The following is a 23515-nucleotide window of genomic DNA, read 5'->3' on the forward strand; positions in this document are numbered from 1 at the left end:
AATGGCAGGGAAAATACCATGTATTTACATCATCTTCCTGTTCCAGATGCACTTGGGAATTAGGAAGCAAAAATTTCATTCATAAGAGTTGTGCACAAAAAGTAGATATGCTTTATCTAGTTGAAACAGGAAACATTTTTAAGGGGGAAGAAAAGACTTTCCACATGATTTCACTGTTTTTGTCATCCTCTGTAAGGGAAAATATTGACATTTACCAGACTGTTTGCTTGAGCTTTCTGATCTCCTGCAGTTTATTTTTATAACAACCTTATTGATGGGCCTCTTACCCAGCTCTCTAGGTTTAACTGAGTTGAGTCGATTTGTTACCACAGCTTCAAGTAGCTGTTACAGAACAAGCAGACATCCTAATAAAGCTGTAAACGTGTTTACTCAAACAGAGTATTGATTTTACTTGGAGAGGCAGAAGCCGATGCTTAGCACAGTGTCAGGGTGGATGGATTTCACTGCAGTTTTTCATTGTCATCTGTCATGGTTGTAAAACACTAAGTAAAGTCATCAGAAGATAATTAGAAGTACCAGAAATTTAGCACCTAAAAGCAATTAACTGCTTGGGAGTTTTGTAGCTTAATTAGCTTTTATTAAAAATTTCCTCTAGTAGTAACAGTCCAGCATTTTTAATGGTGCTTTCAGGTACAGCGAGTCTTCAAGGCTGTAACCTGTTAAATATATGAATTTAGTGGCTAAGGGTTTTTCAGACTTTTTCTCACTCTAGAAATTAGGCTAACACCAGAACACAATGTAAAGAGAGAGTGATCTATACTCATACCAGCAGAAGTACATGATTTTTCTGAAAAACCAGTTTTAAAGAAGTAGTAAAGCAATTATAAAATATTTACACACGTCTTTGTAGAAAAAATATCTAGTTAGCATCTTTATTAAACTTAAATGTTTTTGTAGCACAACATGACCTAGACACATAAAACTGTCAGTGCCACCTGGTTTCTAAATACCTTCTTTAGTTAAAGAAGAATCTAAAATATTCTAGCTTGCTGTAAGTTAGTCATCATCTTAAAGATAAAAGTTGATGCACTTCTGTGCAAAAGACAGGGGTAAGACTAAGGAGTCGCTTACCTTCTACAGAAACTGAATTAGCTATTGAATTCGATGAAAGCTGTTCATATAGACACTCTACCTGCCCTCTTGCAAATGACTAGAAAAAGATCACAGTTGAAAACACTCACTCACCTAGGATGATGCACACAAAACTGAAAGTTTCTTAAAAATAAGTTTGGCTGTTATATTCAAAATGTCTTCTCCCCATATCTATAATCATTTGCTCAGTACCTTACAGTACACTTTACGTGCCTTCTTGCACTACTGCCCCAGCCTGCCTAAATGACTAATAAAAATGATGACATCTGAGGGATAACCAATTCTAAAGCCTAGGAGTAACAGACTCTGTCACAAAGGACAGTGAAAGATGTTGGGGAAGGTTTCTTTGCCTTTGAAATGCTATGTAGTTATAAGCCAAGTTCTACCCTGAGTTAAGTCTTTAAGCCATGAAATAGCAGGTTATAAAATTTTGTTATATAAGAGGGCATCACCAGAGCTCTTTCTTTGAATTTTTTAGAAGGTAGAGGAGGAAAATTATTTTTCACGATTGTATTTAGATCTTAATTCTATAGTAAAGTATTCGAAGTCAGGCAGAGGAAAAAGAAAGGATATGGATTTATGATTATAATACATCATCCTATTTTTTATATGTGCATTTCAAAATCCCCACAATACAGTAGTTTACTTTGTTCTATTCAACTTTCTTAAGAATGACAACTATGTGAGGGAACTTGTTGGCACTGAGGGTGGGGCAAGATATAGTAGAGAATCATACTTTGGCTTTAAGACACTTTTCATCTGACTCCTTTGTTCAAATGGAATAGAAACCCATTTCATCTAGATCAGGATAAGGAATTTATTTTAAGCAAGCACACAAGCATTAAGGGAGGCATTTTAACATGGTGGTTAAGACAATGGGTTAAAAGATGTAAGTTTGAGTTCTGGTACTGCTGTTAACTAGTTGTAGGACTATGGACAAGTTACTTAATGTCTCTAAGCCTCAGTTTCCTCATCTATAAAATGAGGATAATGAGTACCTACCTCATTTGGGTTATTACAACAGTTAAATGAAATAATGTTTATAAAGCTCAGTGCCTGACACAGGTAAGGATTCATTAAGTGTTACCTGTTATAAAAAGAATCTCAAACAAGAGCCAAAACTGGACAAGTTTTCACTGAGAGTAGAGCCAGATGGCGATTCTAGATTCGAATCAGTTCTAGAGACCCCCAACAGCAGATATTCATGGACCTTCGTTCCAGTGCTTACACATTAATGTTACTCAGCTGCATTGCGTGTCTGCTTCTTCCTGCCTCACAGTCAGCTTCCTGATCTTTCTTTGCTTTCCATTCTGGCTCCTGAAAGAGAATGTTAGGTTAGTTCAATTCACTTTTTGTGCCATTCATAAGTAGGACACTGGAAGAACCATAAGTTGTTTGCTCTTGGGTCAAATGCCCTACCCTTGGTCTAATTAGCAGGAATGGTTGATTTACACACACAGAACATATCAACTTATCCCCTCAGCAACGCTGGAGGTGAGGCGACTCTTCTTAAAAGGGTAATAAATGGGTGGGCTCTATAAATGTGTATGTTTGCATTCCTGTCTATACCATTTTTCCCATGCTTATGGTTCTGAAAATGTTGCCTACAACATGCTCCATGTATCACACGATATGTGGAACATCAAACATCCTATATCTCAGGCTAGAAACCTAGGAGTCATTCTTGATGCCTTTCTTTTCCTCTGTCCAAACCTTCAGTGAGTTCTTTTGACTCAATTTTAGGGCTATATCTCATATCATCTTATCTCAAAGCCTTCTACTTTTCTGCCATAACTTTAGCTCAAGCCAGCCTGTTTTCTACTTTACTACAGTAACTTCCTAATTGATCTCCATACATTCACTCTTTCTTTCACTCCATTCCATTTTCTACACGGTAGCCAAAATAATCATTTTAGGAAAAAATTGAATTATTTCACTCCCAGGCTTACAACCCTTCAGTTGCTTGTAGTTGTACCTAGACTAAATATCTGAACTCCTGTAGTGGCTTCAAAGTATCTATATCATCTGCTATCCCTGCATCTGTATTTAATGCTATACTCACCTTTGCTTGCATGCTCTGGCTATACTGGTCTTTTTTCAGGCCTTAGACACCTTGCATGTGAAATTCCCTTTGCCTAGGATGGTCTTCCTCTACTCTTGCCACAGATATCTCTGTCTCATCCTCAGTCTCAACTTAAAGGTCACCTCTTCTCTAATCATCCTATCTGACATGTGTCCCTTCACTATTCTCTACTGCTGTACACAGTCCTTTTCATTAATAGCACTGAACATTCTCTGGAATTGTCTTATTTACTATCTTAATTACTAACGTATTACTTTTGGGTTTTTTTAGCTCCACCATTAAAATATAAGCCTCAAGAGAGCAGAGACTTGTATGTGTCTTATTCACTGATGTATCCCCACGACCCAACACAGTGCCTGGCACAGAGTAGATACTCAGTAAATATTAGTTGTATGAATCAATGAATCGATCAATTACATGCACAGCTACAAACAGACTTAACTCCCTACCATCAAATAAAAAACATTCTGGTCAGTATATGTAAGAATTTGGTTATTGAGGGAGGGAGGGAGTGAGTCAGAAAATAGCAAGATATGCCATACTTTAGTGTCAGGTCACCTTGATTTAAGATTAACCCATGCTGGCATGTATATGTGACTAATTTAGTGGCAGAGAGACTGCTCACAGCTACCTTTTCCTTACTGTCACTTAGAATAGAGGTAAATATGGATAGAACACATGTGTTAGGAAAGGAGGCAGTATCTAACATCAGTTGTCCTAAGTACCTACAGTACAAATGTGAAAACTAATTCTTAAGATCATAATCCTGAACATTAGTTCCTACTGTAATAGGCACTGGCATACAGGTCAGAGGCTCCAGTCAAGATTTCACAGAATGTATTGAAGTATCCAGTAGATCTATAAATTTGGTTTGCCAAAATGCCCAGTGGAGTGGCCAGTGCACCAAATAACAGCACCCTTGTCTTGTCCTACCTAGGGTCTTTACTGCTGTTCCCTCACTTACAGGTGAGAGTGGGAAAAACGTAGCTGCTCCACAGAGAAGACAATGAGAATCTCTGGTGAAGGGTGCTTGACATGAATTGAAACTAGGGCATATCCCATGTTTCATTTTCCACCTGGTTTCCTAAGCTTTAAGCCACAGAATTGGTTTCAACTTTTTAACTTTTGTCAGCACCCACATCACATCACTAAATCTGTTTATTCTCCTTCCTGTCCTGATTATCTGTCACCTACAACAGTGGTTCTCAAACTTAAGTATGCATCAGAATCACCTGGAGAACTTGTTAAAAGACAAATTGCTGGAACCTATCCTCAGAGCTTCTCATTTGGTACTCATCTGGGGTGTGGCTTAGGCAATGCTAAAGTATGGGACCATACTTCAAGAACCACTCATAGAATATTGCAGTAGATTCTATTTGATCTCTCTACCAATAATCTCTTTCCTAGTAAGTTCATACTCCATACTTCTGCCAGGATTATTTTTAAAGCATTTACGTGGCTTTCTCTCCTAAAGCTGTAAAATCCTCAAGGACAAACACTAGGTTTTATCCATCTTTGAATCCTTTGATGTCTAGCACAGTACCTAGTGATGGTAGCATTCAATAACTTTGTTGATTGAATAAATCGAAGTATGTTTGATAGCACTCTGAGTTTTTACTTTCTTTTCATTTGCTTCTTATAACAAAAATCAAGTATAGGAGTGGTAGTGGCATGAGTCTTGTAAATTGAAGATTCAGACTAGTCAAAGTTTTAATTTATATCTTATTCTCTTTCCTAAAACAGCTATTAGTAATAAAAATATACCCTTAAAAAAATACAGCCTTTCATATGCCCATGTGGCAGCATATATCTGGTAACTATTGGCATAGAAGGTATAGCAGGCCAGTCTAAAAGAGCTCATAAATCATCACTAACGTATACATATCTAGGAAAGATGGAAAGTAAACAAGAATCGAAAAATCAAATTGACCCAGGCATAACTGAGAGCAAATTTTTTTATAGGGAGGAGGAAGGAGAATATAGAATGCAGCACCATTGGTTGCTGTAAAATATTATATCAGGTTTGCTTTAATTACATGGTAATGTCTCTGAGAACAAAGGTAATTACATGATAACTTATGTTACTACTCCCACATTATCTCTTAATAACTATGTAATTAACTTGTCACTACTATACAATGTGTAGCTTGATATTACTCATGTATGAAAGACATTGATAACTTAAATGAGCTGGGGTGGGGCAAGGGATAGAGACAGTAGGGACATCATAGTATTATAGCAATCAGGAATGCAAATGACTCATTAGATCATTGACCCAGTCCTTAAGGATCTGAGCCAAAGCTGTGGAGAATACCAACGGAGTCTGGGGTGAATCAGTATCTTCCAGAAAACAACAAAACACACAATAAAGTAAATAAGTCCACCAAGCAGTGGAATAGATAAGTGCGTTTGGGATATAATGCATATACTTTTAACAGTTCATTTTGTTTAGTGAGGTTTTTCTTTTTAAGTAAATATTAAGAATTTAAAACTATGGAAAAACCTTTCTTTCACCCATATCATTTTACCAACATCTTGAGTTTGTATGTGTGGCCAGGGTGATGAGGATGTGCAGCACCAGGAACTCTCTCATTCATTGCTAATGTGAATGCAAAATGGAACAGCCACTTTGGAACACAGTTTGGCAGTTTGTTACAAAACACAGTCCTACCATATAATCCAGCAGTCGTGCTTCTTAGTTGTACAAATGAGTTGAAAACTTAGATCCACATAAAAACCTGCACACAAAGTTTACAGCAGCTTTATTTATAATTGACAAAACTTGGAAGCAACAAAGATGTCCTTCAGTAGGCGACTGGATAAACAAACTGTGGTGCATCCAGACAATGGAATATTATTCAGCCATAAAAAGCAATGAGCTATCAAGCCATGAAAAGATGCAGAGGAAACTTAATACGTAGTGCTAAAGGAAAGAAGCCAATCTGAAAAGACTACATACTGGATGATTCCAACTGTATGACATTCTGGAAAAGGCAAAACTATGGAGACAGTAAAAACATCAGTAGTTGTCAAGGACCAGGGTAGGGAGTAAAGAGGGATGAATAGGTGGAGTACAGGGGTTTTTTAGGGCAGTGAAACTCTTCTGTATCATATTGTAATGATAGATAACAGATCATTATACATTTTTCAAATCCTATAGAACTAACAACACAAAGAGGGAACCCTAATGTAAATCATGGACCTTAGTTGTTAATAATGAATTGATATTGGCTCATCAATTATAACAAATGTAGCAAACTAATAAAAGATGTTAGTGAGGGGCAAACTGAGGGATGGGAGAATGAGAGGGTATATGGAAACTCTGTACTTTCTACTCAATTTTTCTTAAACCTAAAACTGCTCCAAAAAATAGAGTCTATTAATTTTTTAAAATAGAAGTCAGTGGAAAAACCTGCCTTCTGTCCATCTCATTTTACCAGTATCTTCAGTTTGTGTGTCTGTCCTACGTTTCCCAACTTTATCAATTACAGTGTCCTAAGGTGTTAAGGCTTAGACCTGTGTCCTATGGCCAGTGCCCTCACAGTTTTTACCAAAAAGCTTACTTTCACTGCTATCACATTATATACAGTGATCCTTTCTGCTTAATTCTGTTAGGAATTCTCCCAGCAATCCCTGCTAGGGAAGCATTTGTCCTTGAATTTCTATTTCAAAAGAGGCAGACTGATTTACTTGGCATATGGCTTCTATAGATGAAGACTTTATTTGGGGAAGAAAGACTGTGCTAAGGTTCCCTCAGAAACATTCTAAGATTGCTATGTTTCCCTAAGCCTAAGGGTACAGAAAGTAGTGAAGATCTTTATGTCCTTGATGAATCTTCTAAGAGTGACCAGTTTCATTCTACTTAGACTTATACTGATTTACTTTAAAGAAAGCTCTGTTCTCAAGTGGCTACAATTATTAATGAACTCTAAAAGCATGAATGGAAAACTGTTAAAACATCACTGAGCTGAAATTCTTGAAAGAGTTGTTCTTAACCATTTTTCTAAATAGTTAAATGTTCCTATATTATTCTTTAAAATAATGTTTATTGGCTTTTTTCTGATTATAAAAGTAATATTGCTTCTTATAGAACATTTAGGAGATAAGAAAAGCAGACAGAAAATAAAAATTGTCTCTAAAATCTGGAAATTATAAGGTTGTCTTTTTAGACACACAGAGGTTTTGCTTTTTTACTATTTTGAACAAACGTGTTTCTGAAATGTATTGCATGGATCTGACGATAGACTAAAAATGGAAGGAAGCACATGTAGGAGTTTAATAAAGTCAGGATTTAAAATCAGTGGATTCAAGAGCACTCTTTAATATCTTTGCAACTCTTTGTAAATCTAAAATTATTTGAAAATAAGATATTTAAAAAGGATAGGAACAGGATGGATTTTTTAAGGTATGGTAGTAGAACAAAAGTAAAACTCTTTGGGAAAAAGTGAAGGTTGATCACTATCAATCGTCATACTCAGATAATTTCCAGATGAAGTAAAAAGTTAAATGACTGGGAATGTTTCCTACAAATCAATAAAAGAAGAGAAATACCCTAATGGAAACAACAGGTAAAAGTTGTTATCAGGCAGTTCATGAAAAGAAGAAATACAAATGGCCAGTAGTGGCTTAGAGACCTCTTCCAGTTCCTAGAAGTGGAATTGCTAAGCTAAAGGCTTTGTGTACTTATAATTTTGATTTGTTGTTAGTGCCATCAAGTCAATTCTGACTCCTGGACACCTGTGTACAGCAGAGTGGAACTCTACCTACTCTTTTTGTGCCATCCTCTCACCTTCCAGCACCACATCAGACAATGCTTTGCTGCTATTCACAGGGTTTTAATGGACAGTTTTTTCAGAAGTGGGTGGCCGGGTCATTCTTCCTAGTCTGTCTTAGTCTAGAAACTCCAGTGAAACTTGGTCACCCATACAACTGACAGACAGGTGTTGTGGTTCACCGACCAGGAAACAAACCTGGGCCACAGCAGTGAGAGTACCAAATCTTGACCACTAGACCACCAAAGCTGGCTATAATTTTGATATATATTGCCAAAGTGCCCTTCAAAAGTACTAATTTACACTCCAGCATATAAAGAATGTCCACTTCTTGATAATACAGTGTATTAAATATTTTTGTCTTTGCTAATCTCTTAAGTGAAAAATGATTTCACATTGTTATCATTAAGTGAAAAAAGCAGGCTACAAGACAATATCTAAGAAGTGTCAAATAAAATTAGAAGAGCAAGAGGAGAAATTACAATGGGTGCCACAGAAATACAAATGATTACAAGAGAATTCTACAAAAAGCTATACGCCAACAAATTGAATAACCTAGAAGAAATGGATAGATTCTTAGAATCATAAAACCTCCCAAAACTGAATCAAGAAGAAATAGAGAGTCTAAATAGACCAGTCACTAGTAAAGAGATTGAAATAGTACTCAAAAACCTCCCAAAAAACAAAAGTCCAGGACCAGACCGCTTCTCAGGTGAATTCTACCAAACATTCAAGGATTTCATAGCTATCCTTCTCAAACTCTTCCAATACATTGAGGAGGAAGGGATGCTTCCTAATTCATTTTATAAGGCCAACATTAACCTGATACCAAAACCAGACAAGGACAACACCAAAAAGGAAAATTACAGGCCAATATTGCTGATGAATATAGATGCAAGAATTCTCAACAAAATATTAGCAAATACAGTAAACAATACATTAAAAGGATCATACACCACAGTCAAGTGGGATTTATTCCAGGGATGCAAGGGTGATTCAGCATCTGCACATCAATCAACGTGATATACTACATTAACAGCATTAAGAATAAAAATCACATGATCATCTCAGTAGATGCAGAGAAAGCATTTGACAAGATTCAGCATCCATTTATGATAAAAACTCTCAATAAAACGTGTATAGAAGGAAATTACCTTAACATAATAAAGGCCATATATGACAAACCCACAGCTAACATCATACTCAGTGAAAAACTGAAAGCTATCCTTCTAAGAACAGGAACAAGATACCAGTCTTATTCGACATAGTATTGGAAGTCCTAGCCAGAGGGATTAGGCAAGAAAAACAAATAAAAGAGATCCAAACTGGAAAGGAAGAAGTAAAACTCACTATTTGCAGATGACATGATTCTGTATATAGAAAACCGTAAATAATCCACCAAAAAACTATTAGAAATAATTAACAAATACAGTACACTTATAGAGTACAAAATCAACATAGAAAAATCAATTGTGTTTCTACACACTAACAGTGAACTGGCAGAAAGAGAAATCAAGAATATAATCCCATTTGTAGCTGCAATAAAAAGAATAAAATACCTAGTAATAAATTTAACCTGTACACGGAAAACTATTAAGACGTTCTTGAAAGAAATCAAACAAGATACAAAGAAATGGAAACATTTTGTGCTCATGGATTGGAAGAATTAGCATAGTTAAAATGTTTATTTTACTTAAAGCAGTCTACAGATTCAGTGCAATCCCTATCACAATCCTAATCATATTTTTCACAGAAGTAGTACAAAGAATCCTAAAATTTATATGGAACAACAGAAGACTCCGAATAGCCAAAGCAATCCTGTGAAAAAAGAACAAAGCTGAAGATATCACACTCCTTGTTTTCAAAATATGTTACAAAGCTATATTAATCAAAACAACATGTTACTGGCACAAAAACAGACACATAGATCAATGGAACAGAATTGAGAGTCCAGAAATAAACTGACACATTTATGGACAGCTAATTTTCAAAAAAGGAACCAAGAACATACAGTGGAGCAAAGAAAGTCTCTTCAATAAATGGTGTTGGGAAAACTGGACAGCCACATGCAGAAGAATGAAAGTAGACTATTATCTTGCACCATACACAAAAATTAACTCAAAATGGATTAAAGACTTGAATTTAGGGCCTAAAACCATAAAACTCTAAGAAGAAAACACAGGCAGTACGCTCTTTGTCATTGATCTTAGCACCATATTTTCGAGTACCATGTCTGGCCAGGCAAGGGAGACAATAGAAAAAATAAACAAATGGGACTACATCAAACCAAAAACCTTCTGTATGGCAACAAAATGAAAAACCAACCTAACAATTGGGAGAAGGTATTTGCAAACCATATACCTGATATGGGGTTAATATCTAAAATATGTAAAGAACTCATACATCTCAACAACAAAAAAACTAACAACTCAGTTAAAAAATGGGCAAAAGATCTGAACAGATGTTTATCCAAAGAAGATACACAGATGGCCAACAGGCACGTGAAAAGATGTTCAACATCACTAATTATTAGTTAAATGCAAATTAAAACCTCATGCCCATCAGAATGGCTATTATTAAAAAGACAAGAAGTAACAAGTGTTGGAGAGTATGTGGAGAAAAGGGAACCCTCATACACTACTGGTGGGAATGTACATTGGTGCAACCACTATGGAAAACAGTATGGAGATTCCTCAAAAAATTAACAATAGAACTACTATATGGTCCAGCTATTCTGCCTCTGGGTATTTATCCGAAAACGTGAAAACACTAATTCAAAAAGATATATGCACCCCTATGTTCATTGTGGCATTATTCACAATAGCCAAGACTTGGAAACAACCTAAGTGCCCATCATCAGGTGAGGGATGAAGAAGATGTGGTATATACACATACAATGGAATACTACTCAGTCATAAAAAAAAAAAGATGGAATCTTGCCATTTGCAACAATGTGGATGAACCTTGAGGGTATTATGGAGTCAGATGGAGAAAGACAAATACTGTATGATTTCACTCATGTGGGAGATAAACAAACATGTGGATGCAGAGAACAGATTGGTGGTTACCAGAGAGGAAGGGGGTGAGGAGAGGGGGAAAGGGGCACATGTGTACAGTGACAGATGACACGCAGACTTTTGGTAGTGAACACGATGTAGTCTATACAGAAGTCGAAATATAATGATGTACACTTGAAATGTATATAATGTTATAAACCAGTGTTACCTCAATAAAAAAAAGAAATTACAGGCTGGCCTTGTGGCCTAGTGGTTAAGTTCAGCACACTCCACTTCAGCAGCCCAAATTCAGTTCCCAGGCATGGACCTACACCACCCATTGACAACCATTCTGCAGTGGCAACCCACATACAAAATAGAGGAAGACTGGCACAGATGTTATCTCAGAGTAAATATTCCTCAGCAAAAAAAAAAGAAAAGAAATTTTAAAAAGACAACATAATGACATTGAGATATATAATACATATGTATATATACACTATATATACACACAGACACACACACACATATATATACATATATGTGTGTATACACAGACATGCACACCACACACACACACATATATATATGAAAAGCCTGGAAGAATATACAGAGAAATATTCCATGTAATTCTTTCCTAGTTTTAAAAAAAATTTGAAATTACACATTTTATAAATATAGAGTAACATGTATAATCAAATACAAATAACATTAATAAATGAGCAGGCTTCTACATACATCCGGGTTGAGAAATAGAACATTGACTGATACCTTTGAAGCCCCTGTATACTGTACCCCAGTTAGGTCCCCAGCACCAGAAGTAACTATTTCTTAATTATTGTTTTCTTACTTTTCTTTTAAGTTTGTCACATGTTTATGCATTCCAAAACAATGTGAGAACTCACCCATGTTCACGTATATAGCTATAATTTGTTCAATTTCATTGTAGTAATATGCCACAATTAATTAATCCAGTTTGCAGTTGATGGACACGAGTTGTTTCTAGCTTGTTGCTATTATTGCCAATGTGACTATGAACATTCTTAGACATGTGTCCTAGTGGTGCAAGAGTTTCTCTAGGATGTATACCTAGTTGTGAAAAATGCTTAGTCAACTTTACTAGGTAATGCCAAATCGTTTACCTAGTCCACTGTGCCAATTTAAACTCCTATTAGCTGTGTATAAAGGTTATAAGGCATCCTCATCATCAAGCAGCATTGTCAGACTTTTAAATTTTTGCTAATCCAGTGCATTTATAGTAGAATCTCAGTGTGGATTTAATTTGCATTTTCCCTCATTACTAATGAGAGTGAACATCTTATGTTTCCTTCTGAAATGCCTCTTCAAGATGTTTTCTTATTTTTTTGTTGGGTTGTTTTTCTTAATTTATAGAATATCTTAGATATTTTAGAAACTTTGTTAGTATATAGAAAACAAACTTGATTTGTTTCTTCCTCTGTCTTTAAATGTATCTTTTGAAGAACAGAAGTTTTCATTTTACCAAAGTTGAGTTTTTTAATCTTTTACTTTATGGTTTGTGCTTTTTGTGTCTTATTTAAGAAATCCTTCTTACCTCTATAGCATTAATGTATTCTTTATTTTCTTCTAAAAGTCTTACAATTTTACCATTCACATTTAATTCCTTGATACATCTGGAATTTTTTTTTCATACAGAATGAGGTCATTTTATTTTTCCAAATTGAAAACTAGTTGCCTAAGCACTATTTTCTAATAAACCATCCTTTCGCCATGGATTCACAATACTAACCTCTGTTGTAGCTCGAATTTCCACATTTGCATAAATCTGTTTGGGGACTATCTCTTCTTTTCCTTTGCACTATTTATCTGTATCTGTTCCAATACCACACTGTATTTATTATTTTAGTTTTATAATAAATGTTGAATCTGGTGAGGCAAGTATTTTCTACCTTGTATATTCTTCAGTAGGAGTGTTCAGCTATTCTTGATCCTTTGCTTTTTTCCTACAAATTTCAGAACCAACTTGTCAGGTTCCCCAAAACCTTGTGGAGGCTTTGATTGAATTTGCTTTAATGAATCTTCTTATCTAAGAACCTAACATATCTCTCTGTTTATTTAGGTACTTTATAATGCCTTTGAGTAAGGTTTTATAATTGTCTTCATTAGAGACTGGCATAATTTATGTTGCTTTTGTATCTTTTTCAAATTCCTTTTGTTTTAATGTTGTTTATATATATATGAATAATTGACTTTTGTATATTTCTCTTGTATCCAGCAATCTTTCAAAACTCTCAAGTCCAGCAATTCCTAGATTCTTTGGAGTTTTCTATATACAATCCCCTTAATTGAAAATAATGACATACTTATGTCTTCCATTCAGCCTCTATGTGCTTTGAGGAAACTAGCTTAGCACCTCCTGTGTACAGTTTAAATATATGTTTAGACGTCATATCAGACACTGGATTCAGTTATTCCAAAAATTGATCACTCTCTTTAACATCAGTGAAAGAAAAGTTCAAATGAAATTAACAAAAAGATAGCAAGCTATACCAGTTGTTAATGGACTGAGGTTTATTCTGAGAGTTCTGGATCAATGATTGTTCCAAGAAAAAGAGCTAGCCACCATTAGCACTAAGAACCAAATTCGGTGTCAGTAAGAAGCCTTCACCTACCTTATGCTTCAACAGCTAGAGACCTAAGGTCCATGACATGGCCTAAAGTTGGGAAAAGTCTAAGAGACCCTGGGATAAGCCCCTCTGTAAAAGGATGAGAGAGGAGTTAAGAGGTCAGAGAGAGAAGGATCCAAAGTAGAAAGGCAACAACTGCCTCAACATATGAGCTCTTCATTTGGAAAGCTATGTTGATGTTTCGTTTTCTCCAGTGTTATGTTCTCCTGTTCTCTTAACTGTGTTGAAAAGCATATATACAGAGCCTCACCCTTCATTTTCAAGATGCTGTACTGGCATGGACCATAAGCTAATGGCACCAGCAAAGGGGCTCCTAAGGGACCTTTTCATATTGAGCACACATAATAAGTCAGTTATTCAAGATTTTGCTTTTTGAACTCTTGGTATGCCCAAAATCTTTACTAAAAGAGAGCTAGCTTCTTTTATTTTTATATCTGCAATCCATATTTATCTACTATAGTGTTTGCCAACCACATTCTTTATAATTCACCACATTCAGTGAATGAAATATGAATAAGCACTTTGTTTACTTGCCAATACAGTATTTTTATATATTAATAGCATATTATTATTGTTGGGGGTTTTTTCCTACCTAAAAAACTGCTTTTTTGGAATAATATTCCTAAAATGCAAAGATCATTTAAAAATGGAGCGGGGGAGAGACCAAAAATCCTATGGAAAAATAAAAACAAACAACTCACAGAAGGAGATTTGTTCTTTATACATATAAAAAGGTGTTCAGCCTCACTCATAATAAGAGAAATACAAATTAAAATTACACTGAGATGCCATTTCTAACACATCAGATTGCTGAAAACTCAAAAGCTTGACAGTACACTCGTTTGGTGAGATTGTGGGGAAATAGACACTCTTAAACATTACTAATGGAAATAAAAATTGCTCAACTCCTTTGAAGAGGAATTTGGCAATATCTAACAAAACTACACATATGTTTACCCTTCAGCACAGAAATTCTACTTCTAGAAATTTATCCCGAAGATATACCCTCAACAAAACAAAAATTCATACACAGAAGGCTATTCATTGCAGCATTATTTGTAATTGCAAAATATTGGAAATTATTTGAACATCCACACATAGGAGATGGAGTGAATAAACTATGGTGTATCCATACAATTAGGTGCTATGCCGCTGTATGAAAGAACGAGGAAGAGATCTATGAATTGATATGCAGTGATTTCCAGGAGATATTTCTAAATGAAAAAAGCAAAGTGCAAAAGAATATATACACTGTGTTATCTCCTTTTGTGTAAAAAGAAGAGGAAATAAGATATACTTATCTTTATGTAAAGAAACTCAGAAAGACAAACCAGAAAAAAGTAAAATTGGGTACCTATGAGAGATGGTGGAGGGGCATAGGATAAAAGGAAGTGCACTTCTCTGAGTATATCTTTTTTAGAGCTTTTTACTTTTGGAAACATGTTAATGTTTTCCATATTTGTTAAAAATTAAATTAACAAGGATAGAAGTGAGGGACTAAAACTGAAAGCAAATTGAAACACATGATCCCAACATTTTTTCAATCTTAAGTACAATGACCCACCCTGAAGTGGGGTAAAAAAGAGAACTAATCTAAGTAACATTCTTAACACAGTATTTGAGTACATGGGAGAAGAGCAAACCAATCCTCAATTTTTTTTTAGTAAATTTGGGGTTTTTTGTAGAGTTGGAATGAAGCAATTTTGAAGCTGTTTTAAAAGTATTACAAAACTGAGCAAAAAAACAAGTATTATTGAGAGCTAGAATTCTCGCTGTAGAAGAAGGAACATGATAATGACAATAATGGAATGGGGAATGGTAAGAAAGAACCCTGTTGGGATGAATTGGAGTTGAAAGTATCAACTCAATTTCTAAAGTAGGTCTGTGATATAAGTGTGTTATGTGTATCTGTGAGTGTGTGTACATGCATACTTCCTAGCTCTATTCACTGACAGGGTCCAGAAGCAAAGAACACACCTACCACCTATTGGACTCTAATACCATTCCACCCTAATAGGAATCAGGTGTCCTTGGAGAAAGAATTAATGAATTATAAATCATTAATAAAAAAGAATCTGTGCCTCCTTGCTGATAATAAATAGATTTAAAATAACAAGTGGAAGAAAGGGTAGGCTCTTGCATATAGTAGAATGCCAAGATCTGACTGGTAAATGTGAAAAGAGTGCTGGAGTTGGAAAATCATCATGGAAAGAATCATGAATGGATACTAAATCTGAGAGAGGGAGTGGGGACTTTTGATGGGGAACAGAATATTTGCACAGTCCTAAAGTGTCTGTCAACAGACTGCTTGTTAGATGCAAGGGAAAAAATAGTAGCTATACGTGGAGAAATAGGACAACATCTTGATCAGTTGATCAAAATTAACGTCACCAGTGAACAGCAGCGGAACATAATGTGCCTCTAAATGTGACACCCTGAGAAGGACACGACATAATTTTTCTAGTATTCTTGCCAGCAATGCATAATCCGAATTTAATCATGAGGAAATATCAGACAAACCCCAAATGAGAGGCACTCTATTAAAAAGGGAGTAAGGGATGACTGTATGTATTTTTCAAAAATGTCCCTGTCACAAAGCCAAAGAAAGACTAAGGAAATGTTCAAGATTAAAGAAGGCTAAAAAATACAACAAATCCTAGACTAGATTCTATCCTGGAAGGAAAAAGAATGCTATAAAGGATATTATTGGGTCATTGACAAAATCTTAATATGGACAGTAGCTTAGATAACAGTATTATAACAGTGTTTGCTGAAGTTGAGAACTGGATTGTGGTTATATAACAGAATAGCCTTATTCTCAGGAAAGACACACTGATGGATTTAAAGGTAAAGAAGCATGAAAAATGCAGCTTGTTCTCAAATAGTTCAGGGGAAGAAGTTATATAAAGAGAGTATTTGTGTGCAAAAGAAGCAAAATGTTAATAAGTATGCCTGAGCAGAGGATATTTAGATGCTTTTTGCACTATTTTTATTCTTGGAGCTTTTCTTTGAATTTGAAATTATTTCCAAATAAAGGTTTTCGTTTTTTGTTTTAAAGATTTTATTTTTTTCCTTTTTCTCACCAAAGTCCCCCGGTACATAGTTGTGTATTTTTTTAGTTGTGGGTCCTTCTAGTTGTGGCATGTGGGATGCCGCCTCAGCATGGCCTGATGAGCGGTGCCATGTCCATGCCCAGGATTCGAACTGGCGAAACCCTGGGCCGCCGAAGCAGAGCTTGCGAACTTAACCACTCGGCCACGGGGCCAGCCCTAAAGTTTTTTTTAAAAATACACTTTAGGCCATTTAATAATTAAAAATCTAAACTTAAAAAATTATATTTGGGAACATTATGATAGTTGATATAAGCCAGAGACAAAAGGACAAATACTGTATGGTCCTACTCATATGAGGTACCTAGAAGTAGCAAATTTATAGGGACAGAAAGTAGAATAGCAGTTATCAGAGGCCAGGAGTAGGGCAAAATGGAGAGTTATTGTTTAATGAGTATAGAGTTTCTGTTGAAGTGATGAAAAAGTTGTGGAAATCGATAGAGGTGATGGCGTTGCAAAATGTGCTCAATTCTGTGAATTATGCACTTAAAAATGATTAAAATGATAAATTTTAGATTATGTATATTTTGCACACAAAAAATAATCTCAGGGATTTTTATTCATATTATAAAAGGATTCCCCGTGATTCTTTAAATATAAGCTCTCTTTGTTTAAACAATTTTACAGAATTTTTGAGTTTTGTATCAGCTACTTTATTAAAGTTCCACTTCTGATTTATTATATAATATCTGTAGTTCATCTCAGTTGGTTTTTAAAAATAGATTATTGAAAGACTGATACTCACTTGGGGCAAAGGTCTTAGCTTTTTTGTGCATCCAGATTTTCTACTTGTCAAAACAAATGTCTCTTCAGAGTACTGCATTTCAGTCATCAGCTAGCTCTTCTCTTAGAAAGAGAATGCTGGTGATGCTGGTACTTGTGATTCACAAAAATATTTCCTAAACTAAGCTTTTCTTTTTCTCACAAAGATCATACCAAGAGGAATGATGAAAACAGATGTTGCTTATAAGACTTCTAGACATGTTTCCATTGTAAGCTGATCTGGATCTGAATTTGGCATCTGCTCCATTCACTGTGTGGGCTGGGCATTTTAGTTGCACAGTTTGGCTGAAAGTTAATGTTGACCTTTGACTGTTACCTGAAAACTCAGTGATAAAATACTCTTACTATAAACCTCTTGAGAGAGTGATTTCACATTCTAAGCAAATGTCTTTAAAATACTTCACTCCATTAACGAAATTAATTTTATTCTTTGGTTGGGAATACTTATTTGTTTCATCGGATACAGAGCATTCCCCAAATCTAACAGGGAAAAGCCTGCGTGGTCAGAATGGTAAAAGAGAAAGGACATAAGTCTCTTATAATGCTCTCTACAGGTTGTTATACCACAGCTTCTCAATTAACCTTACCCCCTAGACTGCCCACAGCCTGGGAGAAGGCCTAGAAGTCTGCCTACAGAACAGTTTTTCATTATCGTCTGTTCTTATGAGTATTTGAGTACTGCTACAGCAGCTCAGGTTTCCCCATGGGGAAAATAGCCCCAGATTCTTCAGTTCTTGACATATCTTATTTGTAACTACAGCACTTTTTGCCTTCTTTTATAGTTTTATTGCTATGTAATTGGCATACAATAAACTGCACATAAAGTGCACAATTTTATAAATGTTGACATATGTATACACCCATGAAACCATCACTGTAGACATATCCCCTATTCCCATGCTCTTTTGTAATCCTCCCTTCCTGCCCTTTCTCATCCATCCCCATTTGGGTTATTTCCAATTTGGAGCTATTACAAATAAAGCTGCTGTGAACATTCATTTACAGATCTTTGTGTGGATATATGCTTTCATGTACCTTGGGTTAAATAGAATGACTGGGTCATAGGGTAGGTGTATGTTTAACTTTTTAAGACACTAACAAATGGTTTACCAAAGTGGTCTTATCATTTTATGTTCCCATGTCAGTATGTGAGAGTTCCAATTGATACATACCCTTGTCAACACTTGGTATGGTCTGTCTTTTTAATTTTAGTCATTGTAGTGGGTGGGCAGTGGTATCTAATTTTGATTTTGGTTTGCATTTCTCTAATGAATAACAAGGTTGAACATCTTTTCATTTGCTTATTTGGCATCTGTTTATCTTCTTTGCTAAAATGTTTGTTCGACATTTTTGCCCACTTTTTATTGGATTGTTTCTTGTTATTTAAGTGTAAAAGAGTTTAATTTGGCAAAGTCCAAATTATTTTTTCTTTTATAAAAGTTTGTACTTCTTATATCATAAGAGATCTTTGGCAAATTCAACATCACTAAGATTTTCTCCTATGTTTTCTTCTGAGTTTTATAGTTTTAGCTCTTACATTTAGATCTATGATCCATTTCAAGTTGATTTTTGTAGATGATGTGAGGTAAGGGTTCAAGTGATTTTTTTTTTCACATGTGGCATCCAACTGTTCTAAGACCATTTGTTTAAAAGATTATTCCTTCTCCACTGAATTGCTTTGATATTTTTGTCAAAAATCAATTGACCATATTGAAGTAGGTTTATTTCAGGACTCTATTCATTTGCATTGATCTATATGTCTATCTTTATGCCAATACCATAATATCTTGATTATATTAGTTCTATATTAAGTTTTAAATCAAGTAGTCTTTTTCAAAGTTGTGTTGTGACTAATCTGTCCTTTGTATTTCCACATGAATTTTAGAATCAACTTTTCAGTTTTTATAAGAAAAGCCTGCTCAAATTTTGATTGATATTATATTGAATCAATAGAAAAATTTCTGCAAAGCTGATAACAATATTGAATCTTCTGATCTATGAACACTTTATATCTCTCCATTTATTTGGATTTCTTTTATTTCTCTCAGCATTGTTTTGTCATTTTCAGTGTGCAGGTCTTATATAACTTTTGTCAGATTTATCCCTAGATATTTCACATATTTGATGGTATGGTAAATAGTATTTTTAATATTAATTTCTAATTGTTCATTGCTACTATATACAATTGCTATATATACACACATTACTGGTATAGAAATTCAATTGATTTTTGTGTGTGGTCTTGTATCCTGCAACTTTACTAAACTCACTTAGTAGTTCTAGTAACTTTCTTATAGATTCCAGAAGATTTTCTAGATAGACCAGGATTTCTCAGTCTCGGCATTATAGATAGACATTGGAGGATATTTAGCAGCATTCCTGGACTCTACCCACTAGATGCCAGTACCACCCCCTTCACCAGTTGTGACAACCAAAAATGTCTCCAGACTTTGCCAGATGTCCTCTGCGGAGCAAAATTGCCCACTTTTGAGAAACATAGACATAGACAATCATGCCATCTACAAATAAAGATAGTTTTACTTCTTTTTCAATCTTGATGCCTTTTATTTTTGTTTGTTTGTTTGCCTTATTGCACTGACTAGAGTCTCCAGGCCAGTGTTTAAGAGCAAATGTTCTTGCCTTGTTCTTGATCTTAAGGGGAGAAACATTTCATCATCCACCATTAAGAATGATATTAACTGTAAATTTTTCAGAAGTGCCCTTTATCAGGTTGAGGAAGTTCCCTTCTATTCCTATTTTGCTGAAAGTTTTTATTAGAAGAGATGTTGAATTTTGTCAAATTCTTTTTCTGCATCTATTAAGATGATCTTACGGTTTTCTTAGTTTACATGGTAAATTACATTGAATGATTTTTGAATGTTAAACCAACCTTTCATTCCTAGGATAATTGATTTATTACCTTTTTAATATACTGTTGGATTTGATTTGCTAAAATTTTCTTCAGAATATTTGCATCTCTGTTCATGAGGATTATTGATGTGTAGTTTTCTTTTCGGATTTTGGTATCAGAGTAATGCTGGCCTCAAAGAATGAGTTAGGAAGTATTCACTCCTTTTCAGTTCTCTGAAAAGTTTGTATAGCATTGATGTTATTCTTCTTCCTTAAATGTTTGGTTGAATTCATTAGTGACACCATCTGGACCCGGGATTTTCTTTATAGGAATCTTTTTAACTACAAAATCAATATATTTAATAAATACAAGGTTATTTAGGTTACCTATTTCTTCCTGAGTGAGCTTTGATAGTTTGTGTCTTTCCAGGAATTTGTCCAATTCATGTAACTTGTCAAATCTATTGGCACAAAATTGTTAATAACTTTTCCTTATTATTCTTTTAGTATGTGCAAATTCGATAGTGATACCACCTCTCTTATTTTTGATATTGATAATTTATGTCTTCTCTTTTTTTTTTCCTGATCAGTCTGCCTAGATGTTTAATTTTATCCTTCTTGGACTCCCAATTCTGTCTTCTCAACTCACTGAGGCTGTTGGATTCTACATAGGTTGTCCCTCCTTGTGTTGTAGCCTGGAAACTCTCTAGATTTTAAACTAGAGCAATTTTATGGTTTACCTCACTTGTTTCCTTTCCTTCATGGATCCTTTGTGGCTGATGTACAATATTTGAAAAACGTTGTTTATATGCTTTGTCTTTATTTTAGTAGTTTCTGGAGAAAGGGTAAATCTGGTTCCATTTGTTTCATCTAGGTCAGAAGCAGAAGTCCTCAACGCTATTTTACCTTATCATAATTTATTATAATGTCATGCTGGTCCATGGTACTTCACTATATAAATTATTTCACTGTTACTTCTGGGAGTGAAAGGAAGATGTAAGATCCTTCATAACTTTTCAACTCTCAAATTTATACTTGGAGAAACATCCAGATGATAGAATTTTGTCCAGATAGCAATATTCTAAGAATAAGAATGATACAGAAGGGGAATCCAGAGAGAAGGAGAGAGGGATACTAATAACTACTCAGCTTTAAAGACCCAAGGTAATATTATTTGGCCAGTATTTCTTACAATCTTTTAATCTCAAAGCTAAAGGAAAGCATGATAGTTTAGACTTAGAAAGACTAGACTGGCTTGATGGTGAGTTGTCATGTCCCAACTTGAGCTCTTTAAAAGAAATATTAGGGGAAGCTCGTGATGTTTGGCAGAACACCTCTCTAGCCCTTGAGGTTTAACACTTTACTATCAAGACTGAAAAAAAGGATAGATGCATGGACCATTTTTTGGTCTGACTCAATATGACATTTCTGACACTATTACACAGTACTCACGTTGTTCTCTTTTGTCTGTGTTTCAGGTTTTCTGTCTCAACTGGTCTCTGACAAGCCCCTGACTGAATGCATTCGTGCTGGCCACTATGCAGCAAGTGTCATAATTAGACGGACTGGATGCACCTTTCCTGAGAAACCAGACTTCCACTGATGGAAAAGCAAGAAACCCAAGCCCAGGAGGCCAGACACTGCCCTGATTGCTTCCTGAGAATTCCCATATTAATAAAGAAAATTATCTGCCATCTTTTCCTGCTATAATAATACTCATTCTTGATTTAGAGGACACAGTAATGCTCAGTAGACTCTTTATTCTCTCAATAACCTAAAAAAATAATGTTTATTTCCACAGTTTGATAGTGCCACTTAAAATTGTCAATTAGGGGCCGGCCTGGTGGCACAGCGGTTAAGTTCACATGTTCCACTTTGGCTGCCCAGGGTTCGCTGGTTCGGATCCCCAGTGCAGACATGGCACCGCTGGCAAGCCATGTTGTGGCAGGCATCCCACATATAAAGTAGAGGAAGATGGACACAGATCTTAGCTTAGAGCCAGTCTTCCTCAGCAAAAGGAGGAGGATTGGTGGCACATGTTAGCTCAGGGCTGATCTTCCTCAAAAAAAAAAAAAAGTCAATTAAACAGAAATATAACACTTCAATAGAAATTTTTATTTCATTTTCAATTACTTTGTAAGTTCATGTGTACTTAGGAAATCAATCAGTTTTTTTCCTACATTTCTGCCTTGAATGCAGATGCAATTTAATATAATAGATTTTTAAAAATGAGTTAATCCTGACACATCAATCTTTAGCTTTTTATACAAGTAGGTTTAATTTGGGAGTATCTGTGTATGTGTGTGATAGAATTTTGTGCAAATAGCCATATTCTAAGAATAACAACGATACAGTAGGGGAATCCAGAGAGAAGTACACACACACACACATACACATACACACATATATACACATATGTACCACATATATACATTGATAAATAGTCAAATAAAGTACAGAAATACTTATCTTGCCAAGTTATGCCAAATAATCTCTTCAGTGCGTGCTCAAACATGTAATAAACTTTGGATAATTACATAATTTGCCAAATTGTTATACTGCAGTATTCAAATTATCTTATATTTACTTATGTTTCTCTGTAATTTGATACAAATAAAAATTGTCATATAGGAACTTTTTTCTGTCTTTTCCCTGTGCTCAACAAACTAAGAAAGAAAGATCATTATTTAGTCCTGGACTCTGAAATGATATCTAATTTGTTGATGGAGATAGAAGGAAGAATAACATAATACATTGAAAAATAACTTAGTATTGGAGACCAGTGAGTCACTGTTTTAAGGAAGACAAATAGTATAGTAGAACCTCTGGAGTCAGACTTAATTACCTTCACATGACCTTGGGTAAATTACTCAGCCTGTTTGAGCTTCAATTTCCTTTCTATAAAATGGGATATAACCCGAATGTACAAGGTCATTGAGATGATTTTAGAGAGAATACCAAATGGTTTTTGTCAGTGGTTTTTAGGGGTTTGTCAGAATATCAGTGGTTTTTAGTATATTCACAAAATTGTGCAGCCGTCACCGTTATCTAAATCAAGAACATTTTCATTGCTCCAAAAAGAAACTCTATCTCCCAATTCACCCCACTCCCCATCCCCTGGCAACTACTAATCTGTTTTCTG

At 35.2% G+C, this 23515-nt stretch overlaps 1 protein-coding gene across 6 annotated transcripts in view; it reads left to right on the forward strand.

Annotated features, from left to right (window-relative positions):
• ADK (adenosine kinase) overlaps nt 1-23007 on the forward strand; it is a 523666-nt gene extending 500659 nt beyond the window's left edge. For all 6 annotated transcript variants that reach the window (XM_023625334.2, XM_070227663.1, XM_070227653.1 and 3 more), the window contains one exon: nt 21852-23007. In XM_023625334.2, the coding sequence (XP_023481102.1) occupies nt 21852-21976 (125 nt within the window). In that variant the 3' untranslated portion in view covers nt 21977-23007. The remainder of the gene's footprint in view (nt 1-21851) is intronic.
• The last annotated feature ends 508 nt before the right edge of the window (nt 23008-23515 follow it).

Source organism: Equus caballus, chromosome 1 (genome assembly GCF_041296265.1).
Source record: "Equus caballus isolate H_3958 breed thoroughbred chromosome 1, TB-T2T, whole genome shotgun sequence".
NCBI lineage: Eukaryota > Metazoa > Chordata > Mammalia > Perissodactyla > Equidae > Equus > Equus caballus.